We start from the raw sequence: 21,112 nt of genomic DNA on the forward strand, positions 1-21,112 counted from the left end.
AGCACACGTGAGACCTTTGAGGAGTTTCTGTATTAATGCATTATGGCAGAGGTTCTTAAACCTCATTGCATGAAAAATCATTTGAGGATCTTATAATAATAAATACTGCTGGATACCACACCAGATCTGTGAATTCAGAATCTCCTGGAATAGAACTAAAGAATCACTTGGTAGGTAATCATGTTGTAGGCAGTCTTCAGTTCTCAGTATGAGTAACACTACCTTATGGAATATTTCAGTGAAAACTGTCTTGCAGTAGCTTATGTTCTTTATCATTGGAAGACGCTAGAAGACATGGTTACAACAATACATCCCACTTACTGGATCATTCATCATCTCCTAAGAGCTGTAGATGAAGCAAGCTCATAGATAATTTGTGAACTTCTGCTTAAAACATACTGAACATCTGATCCTAACTTCAGAAAGATATAATATTAAAATATGTATATGGTTTAACTGTAACCATGAGGTCAATAACTTGGACAAAATCTAGTCAAAGGTGGAACACATGACAAAAGAAGCAGTCTCTCTTAGGTCTCTCGCTGTTGCCATCCATCCATAGCCTATTCGTTGCTAGAAATCAAAGGAGCAGGAAAAAAACTGAATTCATCTAATTTTATGACTTTTAGCAACTAAAAGAATCTGATGATAGGAAGACTGGAATGAATAGCTAAAATGATATTTTTAGACTATCTGTGAATTTCATTTGCTCTCATTACCACAAATGATGAAAAATTAGCCGTCATAAATTTCAAAGCAAGACAGCAGAACATGCTAGAAACAGGAATTAATCAACTATCTTCTGGAACTTTTTTTCCTCTGTTAGAAGCCTTCAGGTAACATGATAAAGATAACAATACTTCTTCACAGTATCTTGTATATTTTATTATAGAAAAAAAAGGATTAAGTTGTGGTTGACCAATGGTACTTCTTGGAAATAAGCAAAATTTGTGCCTGGGTCCTAATTATTCTTATTGAAAGAAAACCCTACAGATGATTTGCAGGACTCAGGAGAATTCACTTATATATGTATAGCCCAGAATGTACATTTAACTTGTTTGTAAATAACCTGCTAGGATCCCGGTCTCAGCTGGGATACTGTTTTATTTTATTTTGATAACCAGAATTATAACCTCTTTACAAATAGGAAGTGTTGATAAATGGCACTGATATTACTCTTCAACAACTCCATAAAACTGGCATCCTGATATATATTTGCATGGGTTTCATATAACAAAACATGGAAGTCTTTCTTTTTAAATGACTTCAAAATCTCCTGCAACAAATTTACAAACTTTATTTTGTTCCTCTTGCTACACAGTTCTTTTGGCCTAGCATATAAAATATCTAGACATCTAACAATACCGGCAGTCCCTGACTTAACGATGGTTTGACTTAAAATTTTCTGGCCTTACAACAGTGCAAAAGTGATATGAGTTCAGTAGAAACCATATTCAGATCTTTTCCCAGGCTAGTGACATGTGGTAGGATACCTACCTCTCATGCTGGCAGCACCAGCGGGCTGCTGTTCCCAGTCAGCCACACAACCACAACGGTAAACAGCCAATATACCTACCACCATTCTGTACCCATACGACCATTCTTCTCACTCTCAATACAGTATTCAATAGATTGGATGAGATGTTCCATACTTTATTATAAAACAGGCTTTGTGTAACATGGTATCGCACAACTGCAGGCGAATGTACAAGTTCTGAGCATGGTTAATTAAGGTAGGCTAGGCCAAGCTGTGACATTCAGGTTAGGTGTATTGATGCATTTCCAACTCACAGTAGTTTCAACTTATTATGGATTTATGAACATGTAACCCCACCATACGTTAAAGAAGATACAGACAGAGAGTTAAAACTTAGTGCATACCTCTTTAATGTCACAAAACTATACCCATTATTTACATACATTTATATTTCATTTAATATTCTAATTTCCATTTACATTTCCAACACGAAGAATTAGATTATTAAATATGTCATATAACGCTGATGTGATAGTCACTTTACAATGTAGAGGGCACCTATACACACTTCCTTACAGGGGTTACGAACTGACTTTTTCTCGTCATTGTAGCACTACACGGTCTCAATGGTGGCTACATTCCTTGGGACTGTGAAATACTCTCTGGAAAATACACATGCTCCCCCACTGAAGAATTATTAACGGGAGTTAGAATATGCTCCTTTTAGGTTCAAATTTAATGTCTTCACACCATCCCAGCCAGTTTCCAGGCCTTTCCTTTAAGATCACCTAAAGCAAAACTAGAGCTGTTCAAACTTGTAACTAAAGAAAGAAAATAAGTTATGAAGCTGGGCTAGATTTAACTCTATCTATTTAGAGTACATTGCCTATGGTGAATTGTGTTTATAAGGATCATTTTTTCAGGTTCAGATCATTCATTCGGTCTCTCAAAAGGACCCTCTTTGTAGATCTAGGGCAATTTTAATTTTCCAGCTGGGTTCTGGGTTTGCTTAGCTAATTCTGTGGGTCCCAATGTGCAGTCCACACCTGAAAAGGGGGAGTTTTCAATGCTGTGGCTTATTAACCAGGTACTTTCCATTCACTGGGTTAACAATTAGAAAACAGAAAAAAAAAAAAGAGAGAGAAAGAGAGAAAGCCTCCTACTTGTTTTTTTACTCCAAATATGGAGATGGAAACTATTAAACAAATAAGAAGGAGGGGAAACTCCCACATATTTCACCTTGACCTGGCTAGACTGGTCTGATGTCTGTATGAGGTGGGTGCTCTATGAAAGACGTCGAGAAGGCTGCTAGTGGAAAAATGAGAGGTCAGACTTTACCACAGGGAACCACTCCTGCCGCTAGAGGAAAAAGAAAACCATCACTCTGTGTCTCAGAATACGAACAGTGCCTTGTTTTCAATCCGGGGGGACTGGGTTCCCTCCCTCGGTCTAGAGTGGTAGTGACAAGATCCGAGGAGGCGCGCGGCTTCTCTGACAGTTGCCCAGCTTAATACCCGCTCCCTTTTTGCACCTAAATTTCTGAACTTCAAGCAGGCAGAAATGCCCTCTCTCACCATCTCCTTAGCTTCTCTCTCCTGCTTCGTTCGCCGCACTTCATAACTTCTTTGTTCCGTTTATTTGAAAGGTGACGCTTAAGGTCAAAAGACTCACTGTAACTAGCAAAAACCCAGAGCCACCACCAGACCCTGGGAAGAGCAAGGCTGGACAGCTAAGGACTGAGGCTCCGCGAGAAGGAGCGAGAAATTTCAGCTAGCAGCTCCGGGTACAGCCTCTGCGGACTGGCCCAATTCGAAGTGTTGGGAAGATGCCGGATGGTCTTGGGGTGGGGTGAATAGTGAGCTCCTAAATCTGCAAGCGAAGTTGGCAGTGCGCACCCGCGGAACAGAGGGTGTTGGGGGCGGGGAGAGGCCCCTGTGTTCCACTTGGTACGCTGCAGCTGCCGGGCAGTGAGTATTTCGGAACAAAGAAGCGCAGAGTGCCCGGGTGAGAGGCTGGGATCTGCGCGCAGCTGCCATTAGTACTTATCAAGTCTCCACGCCGGCTAGGAGAGCGTTGGGGTGTAGGCATTCGGCGAGGAGGGGGAGAGGAAACAGGGCGAGCGATTCCCGTTGCGCAGCTACGCATCAGGAGCTCTGGTGAACGATGGGAATGGCAACTATCAGAGCCAAGGGGGAGAAAAAGAGCTGGAGTGAGCAAAACAAAGAGCGAGTGTGGGCCGCGGTGACTTCATGCCTCACCAATGTCCCGCCCACGCTGCTCGGAGCTGTTGCTGCTGCTGCCGCCGGAGCCGCCGCTGCGCCTGCAGGCGGCCGGGGCGAGGCGCCGGGTAGCGTGGGGCGGTTTCCTAGCAACTCGCGGCCCCGAGCGCGCCCAGCTATCAGCACTTCGGGAGCCCCCCCAACCCGGGGGCCGGAGCGGGACCACTGCTCCCCCGCCCCTCGCCAGCCTCGCTTCCCTCGCCTGCTCGCGGGGTGTACCCCGGAGTGCGCCAGCTGCCCGGGTTCTGGACGGTGGGACGCCTGAACCGCACACCGGGGCCAGAAGGACGAGGGTACGAAGCTCCCGCCCCGCAAGGCTAGGCTACTGCACCCTCGCGGAACCTCCTCTCCTGTGCTAGAGGCCGTGCGCTCCACTCCCGGCGAAGCGGGGAGCTGCTATGCCTCGCTCTGTGTCCGCGGGCGCCGGCGGGGGCTTCTAGGGTGCTGCCGGAGCCGGCTCCCCCAGCTACCGGCACCCCGAGCTTCCTCCCTCGCCAGCCCGGACGCTGCCGTTCTGACTTTGCCCGCCGCTCAGCTGACGAGGCTGCAAGGCTGTAACTAAGTGGAGTTGGCCTCCCTGCCCACCTGTGGAAGAAGCTCGCGCTGATTGATGCGCCATCGACTTTTTTCCCCCTCGGCCTCGCCGGCGTCCCCTCCCACAGATGCAGCATCACCCAGTGATAGTACTTTAGGCTGGTTTTTCCCCCCAGGCTTCGGGCTTTGTTTGGGTTTGATTCTGTTTGGCTGTTCACTAAGCTGATTTATGCAGCAGAAGCCCCATCGGCTGGAGAGAAACAAAAGCTCTTTTCTTTGTCCCAGAGCGGGCTGCGGAGCCTTCGCTCGCGTCGCCGCCCCGGGCCACTGACCGTCAGAGGAGGTGCTTCTCGCGGAGATCGCGGGACCGCGGAGCAGAGCTGGCAGGGCCGGGGGGGCCCTGAGATGCCAAGCGGTGCCGGGGCCAGCATACCTGCACCGCTTGCTACGAGCCGCGGGGTCCGCCTGCTGGGCCTTCGGGAAACGTCTTAGCGACACTTGGCCGGCGGGCCCCGAGGTGCGCCCGTGAGTCGCCAGCGCGCATCCGGATAGCAGCCAGGCGGCGGGCGCTGTGCGGGCTGCTTTGCATTATGTGCCGCTCCGCCCTGGCTTTCTTTACTGCCGCATTTGTCTGCCTGCAAAACTGCCGGCCAGGTCCTGCCCCATTCCTTCGGGCGGCCTGGGTGTTTTTAGTTGTTCTTGGACTGGGCCAGAGTGGTAAGTTGTTTTGTTTTCTTTTGTTTTCTTCTCTTTCCCAAAGGTCTTGGGCTGTGACGAAGCATATCCCGGCCAGGTAAGTGGCCCAGTGTCAGCCTCCTTGCCCTAAGAACTTCAGAAGGGCGGGTGCGTGGCAGCGTCCTCCCTTCAGGCGGCCTGAGGGAGGCCAGGTGTGAAGTGTTTCCGCCCCGGAGTGACAGCAATAACTAATTACACGAGGAGACTCTGTGTGTTGCTCCCGGTTTGGGGCAAGCAGTAATAGAATGTAAGTTTGGACGAGTGGAAGGCCATATTTACATAAGTCACTTTAGGGGTTCTGCTCCATCCTTGAAGGCATTCTTCTTTAAGCCATCTTTGAAGATGCCCCCATATTTCTGCATGTGGATCCACTAACCACTAACTTGCATTTGATTCAAGGCTGAGGATACATTGGTATAATGGGAGTGAGTTTTCTGGTTTTGAGTCCACGAGAAGATGGCTGCATACAAGTTGCTTCTATCTTAGTGCTCAGCCTGAATGAATTAAATACACTACCAATATTCTTTAAGTCACCATTTTTTTTTTCAGCTTAAACAAAAAAAAAAAAGGTCCTAGCTGATTGATCCCTCAGTGAGATCAGCCCCTGAGACTGAAACACAGAGACAGAAATTTAAACCAGGATTGACTCCATTTAATCCAGGCAAGCCACCTCTATCAGAATTGTCTTGATTGGGAAAGGATACTTCTTTATAAAGTATATTGTCCTTATTTTACAAGTGAGGACAGTACCTCCCTCCCTAAATCACAAGGAATGCTCAAGTTGAATAGTGTATGAAAAGGTGTGGCACTTTTGAATTACATGCAAGTTTAAGGTGGCTGTACTGGATTGTTGGCAAACAGTAAAACATACAGTAAGTAATAGTACTAATCATTTTGGGATGAGTTCTTCTTGGTTTTAAATATAGGCCAAACACTTTTGGTCATCAAGCCTTTAAATTCTGTTAGAGCCTTTCTCTGACCTCTGCTGTTAAAGTAGGGTTGTAATTGTTTTGTAGACTAAAATTTTCTTTTATACTTTGAATTGATGTGCCATGTTTCCACCTGAAGCTCATAAAAACGATCAAGTCATAACCTTATATGTTAGAGTTTATAATGGAAACATCCAGCTAGTTTCACTCATTTGTTGCATATATCATTGTCCAATATTTGTTTCAAAAAGAGATTTACCCAGTTATGTGAATGAGAGTAATTAGAGTAAATTTTTATCTTGTAGTTATATTTTGGTTAATATGTTTATTTCAAAATAAGTGAAATTTAAAGCAAAGGAAATAGTAACATTGTCAATTATCTCTTCAGTGGAACATCCATTAACTGCAACAGATTTTCCACCAAGTATAATTCCATCTTCTGTTAATAAGTGACAAAGTATTTTTCTAGATTTAGTAAACACACACACACACACACACTCAATAGTAAAATGACCAAGACTGTGTCAACAGAGTATATTTTGTCCCAAATACACTGACAAAGAAAAAAGTGCTACTTGCCTCTAGAATTTACTACTAATAACAATACTTTAAAAATATTCATGGGCGCCTGGGTAGCTCAGTCGGCTAAGTGTCCGACTTCAACTCAGGTCATGATCTCATGGTTCCTGGGTTCGAGCCTCGCATCTGCCTCTGTGCTGACAGCTCAAAGCCTGGAGTTTTCTTCAGATTCTTTGTCCCTCTCTCTCTCTGCTCTTCCCCCGCTTGCACTCTGTCTCTCAAAAATGAATAAACGTTAACTTTTTTTTCATGTGCTTGTAAAGATCAGTCAAGTTCTCATGTAATAGCATTGTATTTTCATCCAGTGCCTATAACTGGTTTGAAGCAAATGCTATGAATGGGCTCCCTTGCACCTGCAGTTGTGAAAAGGGAATGCTTATCTGAAATCAGAACAAGACATCCTTTTCCCAGTCTCTGTCAATATACAAAGGTTTCTGATGTATACTGGTTGGCATTGCAGTTAAAATCATGCAAAAAATTTAAATTATAGCCAGTACAACTCAGAAAATTAGAGATCAGCATAAACTGTTGTACTTCCATGATAGAGATACAAGTCTCAAATTATATGTCTTCACAGTGCAAATTAGATGCTTAAAGCAGAATAGAAATTTAGGTATCAGTTACAAAAGAAATCTTGTTCCCTTGTTCAGTAGTTTACACCAAGGAAATGTTTAGGGCAATAAAGGCATACACTAGGAACCATAAACTGCACAACAACATAACTCTGGGTTTAATTTTTGAAGTAGGGCTTATAGGTCCCACATACATAGTGGACTTTTAATAATGACTATATGGTGAGCAAGGGGATGTTGTTATAAAACCTGACCATTTTTCTAATCTACAAAAATGTTTTTCAACTTTCCCTGGTGGAAATCACCGACAATTGGAGAAACAATAACAGAATAAAATGGTTAATGAGTAACTGGAAAACACTAAAGAATACTTAGTAGTTAATATTTGAAGAGTTAATGTAGCAACACTGTTGTTTCTACATTTGCTCACTTTGCAAGGTTAAAAATCTATTTTGCCTAAATTTTTATACGGCAATATGAGTGACAAATTTCAGAAAGTATTTTCTTTAAAAAAAAAAGGTGTTAACTATTTTTGCAATGAAATTTTACCTTCGGTGCATAATCAACTATTCTTTTAAATAACAATCAAGTGGATTAGCATTATTTTGTAACTGTAATATTATTTTACCTTAGAACATATTTCATATCACAGGTGTTCTTAAATTTCTTTATGCTTACCTAAAGTAAGAGGATATTTAAGATTGTTGCACTATATGCTAATTTGGATGTAAATTTAACAAAATAAAACATAAAAAATAAAATTAAAATAAATACATAAAATAAAATAGAAACAAAAAGAATCAAGGCTTCATTTTTAAAAGTCTAGTCTTCCAAATTATTTGCACAATAAACATCCAAATTAATTCTATCTTAATGCAACTAAGACACTTTCTGAGAAAAAAAAAGCTTGTGCTGTCTATGAAAAGTTTTTATGCTGTATAAGAAACAAACAAACAAAAAAACCTGATTATGACTTGGGAAAATTCCTGTGCCCCCAAATAGCTCCATCACCTGTTAATGAATGATCTAAAATTTCACCATTGTAATGGATTTCTTTGGATTAAGTGCAGTACTGACAGTAGGTTTCTTTTCACATTTCATATTTGGAAAATTTCAAACACATACAGAAGCAGAGAGAATGGTATAAGGAATGCCCATATGCCTATCACCAGGCTTCATCAACTATCAACGCAGGGCCCAGCTTCCTTCTTTCATCTCTTCTCCTACTCAGTTCATCTCCTTCACCCAATAAGATTATTTTGAAGAAAACTTCATATCATTTTATCCCAAAATATTTCAGTAAATCAAAGTACTACTGGAGCAGAAACACTATCATTTGTTTCACAGCATGATTTTTTTAGCTGAAATTTCGGGCTATAGAAATGTTTACTATGTTTAAGGGAAGAAATGCAGAAGTGAGGGAAGAAGCAAAGATAAAGAGAGTTTGAACCATTTACTTTTCAGTGAGTCTGTTATGGCTGCATTAAAAATAGTTCTCTTAAAACTATGCCTATGTAACAGCTTTTTGGTATGCATGTATATGGAAAAGAAAAAAAACAGCATGAGTACATCTACTTCCCCAGACAAACATCAATTATTTTATCACAGTGGAATCACAAGTGAGGAGTATTGCAGACAGAAAGAATGGACAACTCTTACAGGGCTTTTTGCTATAAAGGAGAATGAGAAATAGAAGACAAGAGGTATTACAACATGTATGGATATGCACATGCAATGGTCCAGTAGAGAGGAGAAAAACTCTCAATTGAAGAGACAGGAGGAACAACCCTTAAAACTGAAACTCAAAACAAGTTATACCTGAACTTTCTTTTCTATATATATATACTGGACTAATGCAGTCTTGGGTCTTAAATACCACTTGTATGCTAACAATTGCGGTCCTGACCTCTTCCCTGATCTCCAGAGAACATAGCAAACTGCCTCTTTGGCGTATCCACTGTATGTTTAAAGGCAAAACCCTAATGTATTCAAAACCAAATGTCCACTTTTCTCCCTCAAACTTGCTTCTTTAATACTCTTCCTCATCTCACTTTGTGATCAGCCATACTTCCAGTAGTCCAGTATCACACTTTGGTGGCATCCTTGATTTCTGTTTCTCTTACATTCCACAAGTCAGTTTACAACCTCCACTGCCATGGAGTAGTCCATGCCATTTTTTGCTTGAACTCTTGAATGGCTCTTAAACTGGCTTCTCTACCTCAAAGTGTAGCCAGGCTCACTTTCTAAAAATGTGCCTCGGGTTCTATCACTCCTCCCCTCAGAACTCTACATGTTTTTCATCTATCTCAAATTGAAGGCCACATCTTTATTTTACATGGCTTCCAAGATTCTGATGACTTCCTGACTTTACCTCCTAATCCTCTTTTCCTCTCTCACTTTGTTACAATAACGCTTGCTTGCTTCTTGCTATAGCTTGGATGTACCAAACATGATCCTACCTCCAATCCTGAACTCATTGTCCTGTGCCTGGAATGTGCTTCCATGAGATATATTTCTGATTCCCTCTCTCTCAGTTCTTTCAGATGTCTATTCAAATATCATCTTAAAAAGACCTTCCCTGCCTTCCTTATCAACACCATTTAGTTCCTTACCCTGAATCTTTTTTCTTTTATATATTTTAGCACCCTGATATATTATGTATTTGTTTGTTTTACTGTCTTTTAAAGCTTATGAGGAAGGTACTTTGTTCTTATTTTACTTATGGAAATGACAGCTACGTACAGGGTGCTAGGTACATATTTGTTGAGTGAATGAAAGAATGAATAAGTAAATTCTTCTTAATTTTTTCATCAGATTGATTATCTTGTTCACTCTAAGACAAGGCTTCATTTTTTTCCTATCAATCTCTAATCTTTGCAAAAAACAGATGAACTGAATAATCAAGTTCTACCACATTTACAAGACAATAACAGAATCTTCTTCCAGAAGAAAAATAAAGGTACTTCTATATTTAGTATAAACATGAAAAAATTGCCCAATGAGCCAATTTGGCTGTGATTTTTTTGTGTGTCCATTCACATTTGATAAAGTTGACTTAATATTGTAACCTCTTTTTTTTTTGTTTGTTTGAAGTATACCATATCTTCAAGTAGAACCATTTATATAGGACTCTAAAAAATAGGACTGACCATGTATAAAAAAATTATCTCAGAATAATTCTGCCAGCTGATAATTTTTCCCAATGTATGTTTAAGGTTTAAAGGTAAATTATTTATTCATGAACATATACAACTGGTAAGCTAAAGCTAATTAAGCCTTGATTAGACTGAAAAAATTAGTTAATAATTTTAATGAATTCTTAAGGGGAGTCAGGAGATATTTTAATGAATTATTTGGGAATTATTTTAATTTTAATAAAGTATTAAGGGGAATCAGGAGATATTATTTAGGCAAGTAAGGGATATATTTGAATAGGTTTTAATATAGGTAATAACAAGATAAATATGATAATCAGTTTTCATTCCACTTTGATTTTTTTATGAGGCATGAGAAATATCATGATATAGCAACACCATATTGCCTTTTCAATTTTCCTGTTCACCATTTTGAAAGAACCTTCCTCAAAGCAAATAAAGTATTTGAGATAACCCAGTCTTTGTTGTTCAACAGTTTAGAGCCTTTTCTGCCCACCTGTGAAATAGCTGGGTGTTAAATTCCTCATTTTGTTCATCAGCACCAGCTCCCTGCAGTCATTTTACTGTTCACTAGCTGGGTGTCAGAGGGTATTGTTTTGATCTCAGCTTCTTTAGATGTTAATAAATAGGAGCCAATCCTTGGACTATCAGTTTTTTTGAAAAGTAATAAACTGTTTGCCTTGTTATGTAGCCTTTCGCTTGTTTGTATTTAATAAGTTCAGATGCTCAAAGTATCCCCCCTTGATAATACCTATTGTATAGCATTCTGTCATTTAAATGATGTCTTTGTGCTGGTTTCATAAGTCTCATTGAGTAACTGGTTTAAAAATGGTATTACTTATGATATTATTGAATCTTACCTTATCTGACCTAAGGAAATAGTCTGTTTACATGTTCCTCAAATAACCTAACAACATCCATAACCAACTGTGTACTGTATATGATTAGTCCTTCTTGGTCCTCAATATTGGTCCCTGTTGCAGCCCAAGTCTATAAATTTAGAGTTTTGCCAGCATGAAAATGCTGAGCTCTATGTATCTTCTCTAATTATAGATGAAATATATTCTGTAAGCTGTATATTGATTATAAAAGAAGCCATAGGAAAAAATATTTTCTGATGATTCATTTTGCATTTTATTAAATTGAACAATTAAATACTGAGCTTAAGTAGGTGACCTAATCGTTAATCTCTAAAAATGTCACTTTCCCAATTATATCCTAAAGAATTCATGTAAGTGTGGCTTCTATATGTAGTGGAAAGAACTCACATAATTTAACAAACTGTTGGGTAGCTCTTACTCTATATCATGCACTCATCTAAATGATTCACCATATTATTTTAATCTTCATACTAATACTATGAGAGAGGTAGAATTATTATCCTTGTTTTAGAAATGAGGAAACTGAAGCACAATGGAGATAAATAATTTGCTCCAAATCACTTAGCTAGTAAGTAGAAGAGATGAGATTTGAACTCTGTTATGTCGCCTCATACCTTCTTCAAAAGCTTCTGGATGTTACTCTAAGTTATACATTCAGTGTGACTATCACATGAAAGAGGACTTTCACATACTCCTTCTATGGGGATTCCTGGGTCCTGCCCTGTAACAATGTTACTAGCACAGAGTAACTACAGATGAGAGGATACTGATTTGCGAACTGGGGCAGGGTCAAAGCATACCTCCTGTGGAAGCCCCCAAACACTCTCAAGTCATCTTAAATATACCTTACAATGGTTAGTTTCTTATCATAGTGAGAATGAAGAGAAGAATGTGGCTTTATGAGAGTAACCTGGAATGTAACTCTGCCTTCTACAGGATCTCCAAAGTGTTACAGATGTGTATGACTTGTGGTTATGAGAGAGAACGAAAAAGAGACTAATCTACTAAATAGCTGGTTACCTGTTCAGCCAAAAGTGTTCAAAGGGACAAAATCATGGTATATGAGTCAGACTGTTGATTATCATAGGGCTTTGACATTCCTAGCTGCTTGGAGCTACTCTATTATAGCTTGATGCTCTATATTGTTTAATATATTCATATTACTTTTTCTCCATGAATTTTTACTGAAGTAAGTAGGCCTTCAGCTGTTAAATATCTGCGATGATTAGCCATGTCTAGCAGTATTGGTTAATGAGAGGATTTCCAATATATACTAGGCTAAAGGTATATAATAATATGCTTTCTTCAGGCAGAAGTTTTTGCTGTTGTTTTGTTTATTGCAGTTTTATGACTTTGACAATCAGCAGTTAGTTTTCATCCATATTTACTGTCTATAGATTTTTGAAAGCTGTGACAGGTACATAGATGTACTAGAGCGCTTGTTTAGTGAATCTTCATCCTCATGTGTTCTGGACAACCAAATACAGATACTCTGTAGGACATTCCTTATTCCTTTGACCGAGAAAGCTCTGTTGAACCTGGTGTCGTTGCACACATCTGGAATTCCCTTCTCCTTGATGGCAAATTTCCAGGCACTCTTTTGAGTGCCTGAGGGGCATGGTTCTTAAAGCCCACTCCATGGATGCACTTGTGAATGCCCTTGGCAAATCGTTAGCAAAGATCAAAATAGAGACTTGGTATTTTTTAATCTACTTTTTACAAAGTTGTTTTCCTTTTGAATTTCTGTGATAATTATTTTCACTGCTGATAATTAAGTCTAAAAAGTAATCCTGATCCTTTATCCTCAGTGTGTATTTTAAAACTGATTTCTATTTAGATTATACAAACTGGAATTTATAATCATTTAACCAAATACCAAAAAAGATTTGAAGGGGGACTGTTCTAGTCCATTTAGTCATTATTCATTCAGATTTTCTTAAGGCAAAAACAACTTTGTGTCAGGTACGGTTCTGGGTTCTAAAGTTAAAATAGTAACAATAGTTAACATTTGTGAAGTATTTTCTGTATGCCAGATACCCTTCTGTACATACAGAATAAAAATATGTCCTTGGGGGCACCTGGGTGACTCAGTTGGTTAAGTGTCCAACTCTTGATTTCGGCCTAAGTAACGATCCCATGGTTTGTGGGATCAAGCCCTGCTTTGGGCTCTGCACTGACAATGCAGAGCCTGCTTAGATTCTCTGGCTCCCCCTCTCTCTGCCTCCCCTCCCTCCTCTCAAAAATAAATAAACATAAAAAAACCCCACAACATATCCTTTAATGTTCACAGTCCTCTGAGGTATGTACACTGATCATTCCCATTTTATAGTTAAACAAATTAAAGAGATATTGAATAACTTCTTCAAGATCTCTTAACTAATAAATAAGTAATGGAACCAGAATTCACACCTGAGTGGACTGACTCTATACTCTGGATCATCATTACAGACTATCTTCCAGGAGGTGAGAAGAGTCCCTCTTCTGGCCCTCCCCAAAGGCAAGTTATCCAGTCTATATGACTATTCAGTCTTCAATCCCCTTTTAGATCATCTCCAGAATTCTCTGCCCAAACAGCCCCAACTTACTTTCAGGGCCATCCTGTGGGTAGACTGTATTCCAAACTCCAGGAGAGGGGGAGCAAACAGAGCTTGGAAATGTATGTTGGGAGTGTCCATGTTGGTAAGTGATAGGCTACTTGGCAATGTAGAAGAAAACTAGGAGTAAGAGAGAAGAGGAGCAGATCAAGGGCTGGAGGGGACAACACTTTACACACTGCCAGTTCCCAAACAGAAATCTAAAGAGTCAGAATTTCTAAATTCAGATCCAGCCTTGTAGAGCATTATCAATGCATATTTATCAAGATAGGAAAATAGAATTTAACTTTACTTAATGATTTCTTAGTCTGGGTTGTAACTTATTTGGTCATGTTATGCCCACCACTATTTTCACTCTTGCTTTTCACGCTAATGAAGTTAAGGACAGACTTGTCTACTAATTTATATATTACTATAGGAAAAGTAACAAACAAACAATGAAAACACCAGTGATTACTGCATAAGGAAAACTAACTCATGACAAGGTGCTTTTCTTTGTTAGTAACTAAATGCCTTTTGGTAAACTCAAAGATGTGAAGAGATTACACTGAATTCTATTTTCTTGCCAAGAGCATTATAGTAAGAGTCAAGTGTATGCATGTTTTTAGTTTTACTTTTTATTTCCCCTTATTAATTTAAAATATGTCACACACAGAAAAGAACATTTTACTGACATGAATTAGCCAAACTTTGTTGAATTAGTCAGCTGGCATATATTTAATATCTGTAAGTGAATGAATAGGTAAAATAAACATTTCCATACTACTTTCATGGACTAAAAGAACTATTTTTCATTTTAAAAATAAGTCTTGGGGCGCCTGGGTGGCTCGGTCGGTTAAGTGTCCGACTTCGGCTCAGGTCATGATCTCGCGGTCTGTGAGTTCGAGCCCCGCGTCGGGCTCTGTGCTGACAGCTCAGAGCCTGGAGCCTGTTTCGGATTCTCTGTCTCCCTCTCTCTCTGCCCCTCCCCTGTTCACGCTCTGTCTCTCTCTGTCTCAAAAATAAATAAACGTTAAAAAAAAAAAATTAAAAAAAAAAAAAGTCTTAATGTGACCTCCTTTCTGTTTTCAGAGTAAGTAAATTAGCTTAATTTACATATCAGAGAAAAATGTAATGAAAGTCAAAATGGTTTCCATTGGGATTTTATAATTGAATTAACAAAAGTACTGGGATCAATTCTTGCTCCAAAACTACTAATATTAAACAGATTTATCAGAATTGCCTTCCCTAACTTATTTTTAAAAGCTCCCAATTATTTATTAGTTTAGGAGATAAGAATATGATCATTAAGTTAGAATTGTAGTGTTAAATTATAAGTGACATTACTGGATATATACTCAAGATGATTTTTAAAAATGTTTTTGAGTGCAGTTATTCAAAGTAATAAATGTTCATATTTTAAAACAGCTTATGCGGTCTTAAAAAGTGTCCTTTTCATGATAACCTTACCCATGAGCCAACCATCGTTATCATAATGGTTTGGAGATGTCTTCTCTCTCATTCCTAGGTATTTTTGTTATTTTGTTTTACTTTGTTTTGTTTTAATCAGCAAACACTGTTACATTTGTCCAAAACAGAGTCTGTCGCCATTCCAGATCAGCACTGGTGCAGTTTCATTTAGAGAACTGCCCCCACCCCCCCAAATCACAGTCCCCAGGTTGTATGGAGTAAGGAATCAGAGTAGCTGCCAAGGACTAGTTCAAATCAAAGTTGATGGGAGAAACCAAGTTTAGAAATGGAGGGAAAGTCTAGTAATGAAGACAGGAGGATAAAAGACAAGAAATGTCAGCTCTAAAGAAATGGACCAAAGATGTCTTATTAGGTGTGTGATGTGGGCAGTGGCTTTTGGCCCAAGATATTTTGATGTTTTGCATGGTTTAGGGTCCACTTCCTTTTACAATGGAAAAAGTTGGTATTTCAAGATATGCCAGTGGTAAAATGCAGCTACAGTTGAGATACTGTTTGTTCCACATATACATATGGTACCAGGGTCCTATCCTAGGAATTGAACACAAACATTTTCCCAGATACAAGCCCTTTTCCTGCTCCCCAGGAGCATATATTTAGTACAATTCCCTAGTAACTGTTATAGATACTGAGTAGAGCAAGAAACTGGGTGGAAAGCTTCATCCTTATGGAATGAGGGATTATTGCTATGCTCCAAAACAGATTTAGAATATTTTGAGGCTGAACAAAGAAAAAAAATTAAAAGAAAATTTCAAAATTCTACAAGATTAGGCTGACAGAAGGTGCCTTAAGTAATGCCAAACTAGGAAATGTCTTTCCTTATTGCCAGCTTGCTAGGAGGCTGGACTGGCTATGTGGAGTGGTTGGTGTAAGGTATTATTTGACTGCAGTAGAACAAAGAATGCAAGCAAGTTTTGAGATGTGTAGGGATTGCTGTAGAACTGGCTGTTCTAGTTGGAAACAAAGAACTCATTATAGCAGAACTGTATTATTGGCCAAAAAAAAAAAAAAAAAGGAAAAAATGACCTAGCTGGTCTCTTTTTTAGTATAAGGCATACTTCCCAAGGTGTTGCTGTATTGTCTTTTTGTGCATTTTGGTTTGAACTTTTATTGAATTTATTGAGTTGAAGAAGAGTGGATTGTAATTGGCAAAAGAAACTCTCTAGAAATGATAGATGGGGCTCAAGTTCCAAGGGAATTCATTTGGAAGATAGTAACACGGATAAAAACACTCAAGAAGAGAGAAAGTTTCAGGCATTCTGAATTTTGATTAAAAAGATCCCTTTTGGTGAGTGTTTCAACCAAAATTATCTAGAACCAGAGCCTTAATGTGAGGGCCAATGTAATATAACCACATTGCCTAACCTCTGAGGTTGGTAAAGGAAACACAAGGACTAAATGATTATTAGTACCAGTTTCTAGTTTAGAGGATGTAGTTTGTTTGATGCCTCTTGAAGAATCCAAAGGCGCACAATGCGTGATGACATTTCATGGGACTATGATAGGATGAGAGAGGGGAGTGGGTTCCTCAGCATGTCCTGTGCCCTGCTGAAGGAAGCATGGCCCAGCTGGAGAATGAGGCCTAGTGTTCTCTGTCAGGGTGCACATGGTATTGGTCCAGGACCAATGGTTGGCTACTCTCGGAGGTCAGCATAGCATTGATGCCAGAGTTCAATGCTTTCTGAGAACAGGGCCACAGACTAGATTATCTGGTGATAGACATGTGGGGCAGAAATTGACTTCCAGGTGTTATGAAAAGTCAGATATTACTTTCATGATTTCATGATCCAATGGCCTCTCATGAGAATATACCTCATGAGAATTCCTTGCCACGGTCCCTGGCCCCAGGGATCACTAATGGTTCTGCCCAAAGTAGAGGTAGTGAGATATGTGGGTGATTTGGGTGATTACATGGGATCAGATGAGGCCAAAACCCAAAAGCAAGGGGTTGAATACATTGTAAAATTTAGGAAAGCATCTGGTAATAACAAAGATGAGGAGAGTCATATTGAATAAGAACTCTGGACTTCGAAAGAATAGAGGTTGATATTTTTGGGAGATGAGGAGGTAGGGAGTTAGGGGAGAGCCCTATAAGCAGGCAGTGAAAATGAGAACGTTAAAGCATTGGTTGAAGATTTACCCAAAGAAAGATGAACTCTGATAAAGCTGAGTTTTGATGAGGGAGAAGTAATAGCTGGGCCATTTGGGTACATATGGAGAATATGGAACAAGAATTTCATAGGACAATATAGACAATAAATTAGTTAGTTATATAGTATCACTATTAAATGTCCTGAATTCACCACCCTATGGTGGTTTTTATGGGGCGCCTGGGTGGTTCAGTTGATTAAGCATCCAGCTCTTGATTTTGGCTCAGGTCATGATCTCACAGTTTGTGGCTTTGAGTCCGGCATCGGGCTCTGCGGTGATGGTGCAGAGCCTGTGTGGGATTCTCTCTCTCTTTCTCTCTCTGCCCCTCCCCTGCTTGTGGTGTCTCTCTCCCAAAATAAATAAACAAACTTAAAAAAAAGAAGTATACACAAAAACTATGAGGTAAAGCCTTGTCATTTGACATACATGTATAAAGATGTACTTAGTCAACTTCCAGGAAATGAAGTTAAACTAGGCAATTATTAATTGAAATAGTTTAAGGTAATTGAAGTATTATAGAAGATTAAATTTCTATTCTATAGGGCAGGTGAAAATTTTCTCATTATAATTCAGAATTTTCTTTGTGTGAGCCCAAAAGTAAGATGAATTTTATAAAAGACACTCAAGTATTGAGGATCATCTTTGGCACTGAGCACAGAAGAAACTTTACTGTAGAGAACAGAATATAAAATATATTATTAGGGGTGTCTGGGTGGCCCTGGGTGAAATTAACTCTTGATTTCAGTTCAGGTCATGATCTCAAGGTTTGTGAGTTCGAGCCCCACAGTGGGCGCTGTGCTGACAGTGTGGAGCCTGCTTGGGATCCTGTCTCTCTCCCTCTCTCTCTGCCCCTCCTCTGCTCTATCAAAAATAAATAAATAAACTTAAAAAAAATAAAATATATTAATGTGTACTTCATGCTGTATTAGTATTATTAGCGATAATAGTATGAATTACTAAGATACTTAATTTTACATTTGGTATTAATACATTACTCCTTTCAATTTTTCATACTGATGAGGACTTATAAGAAGTTCCCAGTAGAATATAAAAACTCATTTTTGAATTGGAAAAATAATTTTATCATCCGACAACTGGGATCAGTCCATTTGAAAGAATATTAAAATAATATACCCCTTGATCTGAATAAAAATCATGCAAATCAGATAAGTACAGTAGGGATAAATGACTTTAGTTACCCACTAATGGACCTGTAAGTATCTGTAAGTCAAAGGATTTATGTAATATGTCATTGGCTTACTTTTTAAAAACCACATAATTTACTATTTTTGTATATACTATCAGGAAAGGAATATATTTCCTCACTGTGCACTGATTGTCCTTTAGCTAACAAAAAATACTCTGTCAAAGTTAATTTACAATGCTAATTTTAAATACGATGTATTGGCATAATTTACATCAATAAGCTGCATTTCTTTAAAGTGTCAGTGAGTTTTGACAGATGTATAGGCCTGTGGAACTACTGCTACAATCTGCATAAGGAACATTTCTATCCTTCAAGAAGTTTGCATGTGCCTGTGTTCAAAGTGGTGAATGATTCTCTATTACCAGATTACTGATGGGCAACTGGATATACCTAACATACAGGGTTTGGGTGGCTTTTTTAAAATAAATCTTCCAGGAGTACCTGGGTGGCTCAGGTGGTTGAGCATCTGACTTCAGCTCAGGTCATGATCTCGTGGTCCATGAGTTCGAGCCCTGCGTCGGGCTCTGTGCTGACAGCTCAGAGCCTGGAGCCTGCTTCAGATCCTGTGTCTCCCTCTCTCTGTGCCCCTCCCCCACTCACACTATGTCTCTCAAAAATGAGTAAATGTTAAAAAATTTTTAAATAAGTCTTCCCATATTATAAATTGTATCTTAAAATATTCCCATAAATTAACAGGACTGTGCATGTTATAAAGCAAATGTCCTCTATCCAATCATGTCATTTTAACCCAGACTCTACATTTTGAAGTGTTTTTAGAGCACATAAAAAGGAGGAGGATTTTTTCTACTTCATCAGCAAGGAAGCAAAACCCCAGCAAAGTTAAATTATCAAGCCAAGGTCAGAGAATAGGCAGTTAGGACAAGAACAAGTTGCCGGCTTCCCTGTTCCAGATTTGGCTTCCAGGGCAGAACTGGAAATTCACAAATGGAAATAGCAACTGCAAACACCATCTCAAGTGCTTCTGCCTAATTAGCATGCAGCCCAGAGCTGTCCCCTGGCAAGAGGTTGGGGAAACACGGTTGTAAAAGAAGTTCTCCCTTGTGCTGAAAAAGTGCCAACCAATCTAATTTAGGCACTCAGCACTCAGTGAGATGTTCAGGCTGGAGCTTTGGTATTAAAACTCAAAGTCTCCTTGTGCGTGGAAATAAAATGAACTTTGAAAAGAGCACTGTAGTATTTAGGGAGGTCTTTGGTACTGAGGACAGAAAATAATCCTGCTGGGGGAATCTAACATCCTCATCCCGAGAGTGGGAATAATAATAGGAAAAATAATGACATACTACTTCTATGAAAGAACCATCTTGAGGTACATAGGAATTATTACTGAGTCATCACTTAAGGACTAATAATAGTTCAATTAGTGAGAGTTTTAAGTCATACTTTGGTATAACTGTCTTTATGTTATTCTCTATTCCATATAGGACATTAATTATTTAAGAGAAAAGCCTCTATAATCAGAACAGGGTTCAAACTTGGTCTGTGTACTCACTAACTGTGTGACTTTAGGATGAGATTTTTCCCTAAGTTATAGTTCCCCATCTGTAAAATAGGCATATTAATGATTTCCTTATAGGATTTTTCTAAAGTTTCAATGAAATCATACACCTATTTTTGGTATTGTTACGTAGAAGAACACCAACTGGTAGAGGACCTAAAACAGTAATCACTTAATAAATATTTATTCTTTTTTTTATTTTCCCTAATTTATACAGTTGCATATATAGGTTTGCTTTTTTAAGTGACAGAGTAAAATATAAATACCTTTTTGGTCTTTGAAATGTAATTGCAGGAAAACCAAATGCTAAATGAACTAAATTTCACTTTGGGCTTTATTTTTTTTTATTTAGAACAAAATTGTTCATGATATAAAGTGTTTCTTTGCTGTTCTAATCAAGTGCATACCTGCAATGTGACTTCAGGTTAAAAAAAATAAGGTATAAAATGCATTCCTACTATTCTGGGGCATTCCTTTTACACACTTGAGTATGGCATTTGAGGTTTTGATGTGAATAGCAGTGTGATTTTTTTTTTAAGTGGGAGAAAGGAAATTCATACCTTGGAGAGGAAAATAGGAAGAGCCCCTGGAACTCTAGTGTGTTAGATTAAAAACATTATTTAGAGGAACAGAGTGGGAAACCGGTGAATATTTTGGCTTTTATAAAAAGGGAGTGTGCCTCATAAACAGGACAGTTGGAATGTATGGAAAAGTTCCAGTTAAAACAAGGCACAAAGCACATGACTAATATTGCTTTTCCAAGTTAGACAAATGCAGCTTTAACCAGAATATGCCTCAGAGGGGCCTCTGGAGCCCTCCCTGAATCTTGAGATTTTTGATCCTTGCTCAAGTTCCAAGTCTGAAGAAGGAAAACTATACTGAGAGATGCTGTGCCCTGACCCCTATCTTTCTTCTTGACTGAGTGTCTCTTACTTCCTCGCAAATTTCCCCCAGATGAATAAGTGTCAGAAGACAAACTGATGTGCTCAGGTAAGAGAGTGATTGCAAAAGTGAATTTGATCCTCTTCAGGAAAAA

General features: G+C 39.1%; 1 protein-coding gene across 1 annotated transcript in view; it reads left to right on the forward strand.

Annotated features, from left to right (window-relative positions):
* The first annotated feature begins 4,179 nt into the window (after nt 1–4,179).
* Nucleotides 4,180–21,112, forward strand: part of ITGB8 (integrin subunit beta 8) — an 83,075-nt gene continuing 66,142 nt past the window's right edge. Inside the window, exon 1 of the mRNA XM_007089073.3 lies at nt 4,180–5,007. Within this exon, the coding sequence (XP_007089135.1) occupies nt 4,881–5,007 (127 nt within the window). The 5' untranslated portion in view covers nt 4,180–4,880. The remainder of the gene's footprint in view (nt 5,008–21,112) is intronic.

Source organism: Panthera tigris, chromosome A2 (assembly GCF_018350195.1).
Source record: "Panthera tigris isolate Pti1 chromosome A2, P.tigris_Pti1_mat1.1, whole genome shotgun sequence".
NCBI classification, from domain to species: Eukaryota; Metazoa; Chordata; class Mammalia; order Carnivora; family Felidae; genus Panthera; species Panthera tigris.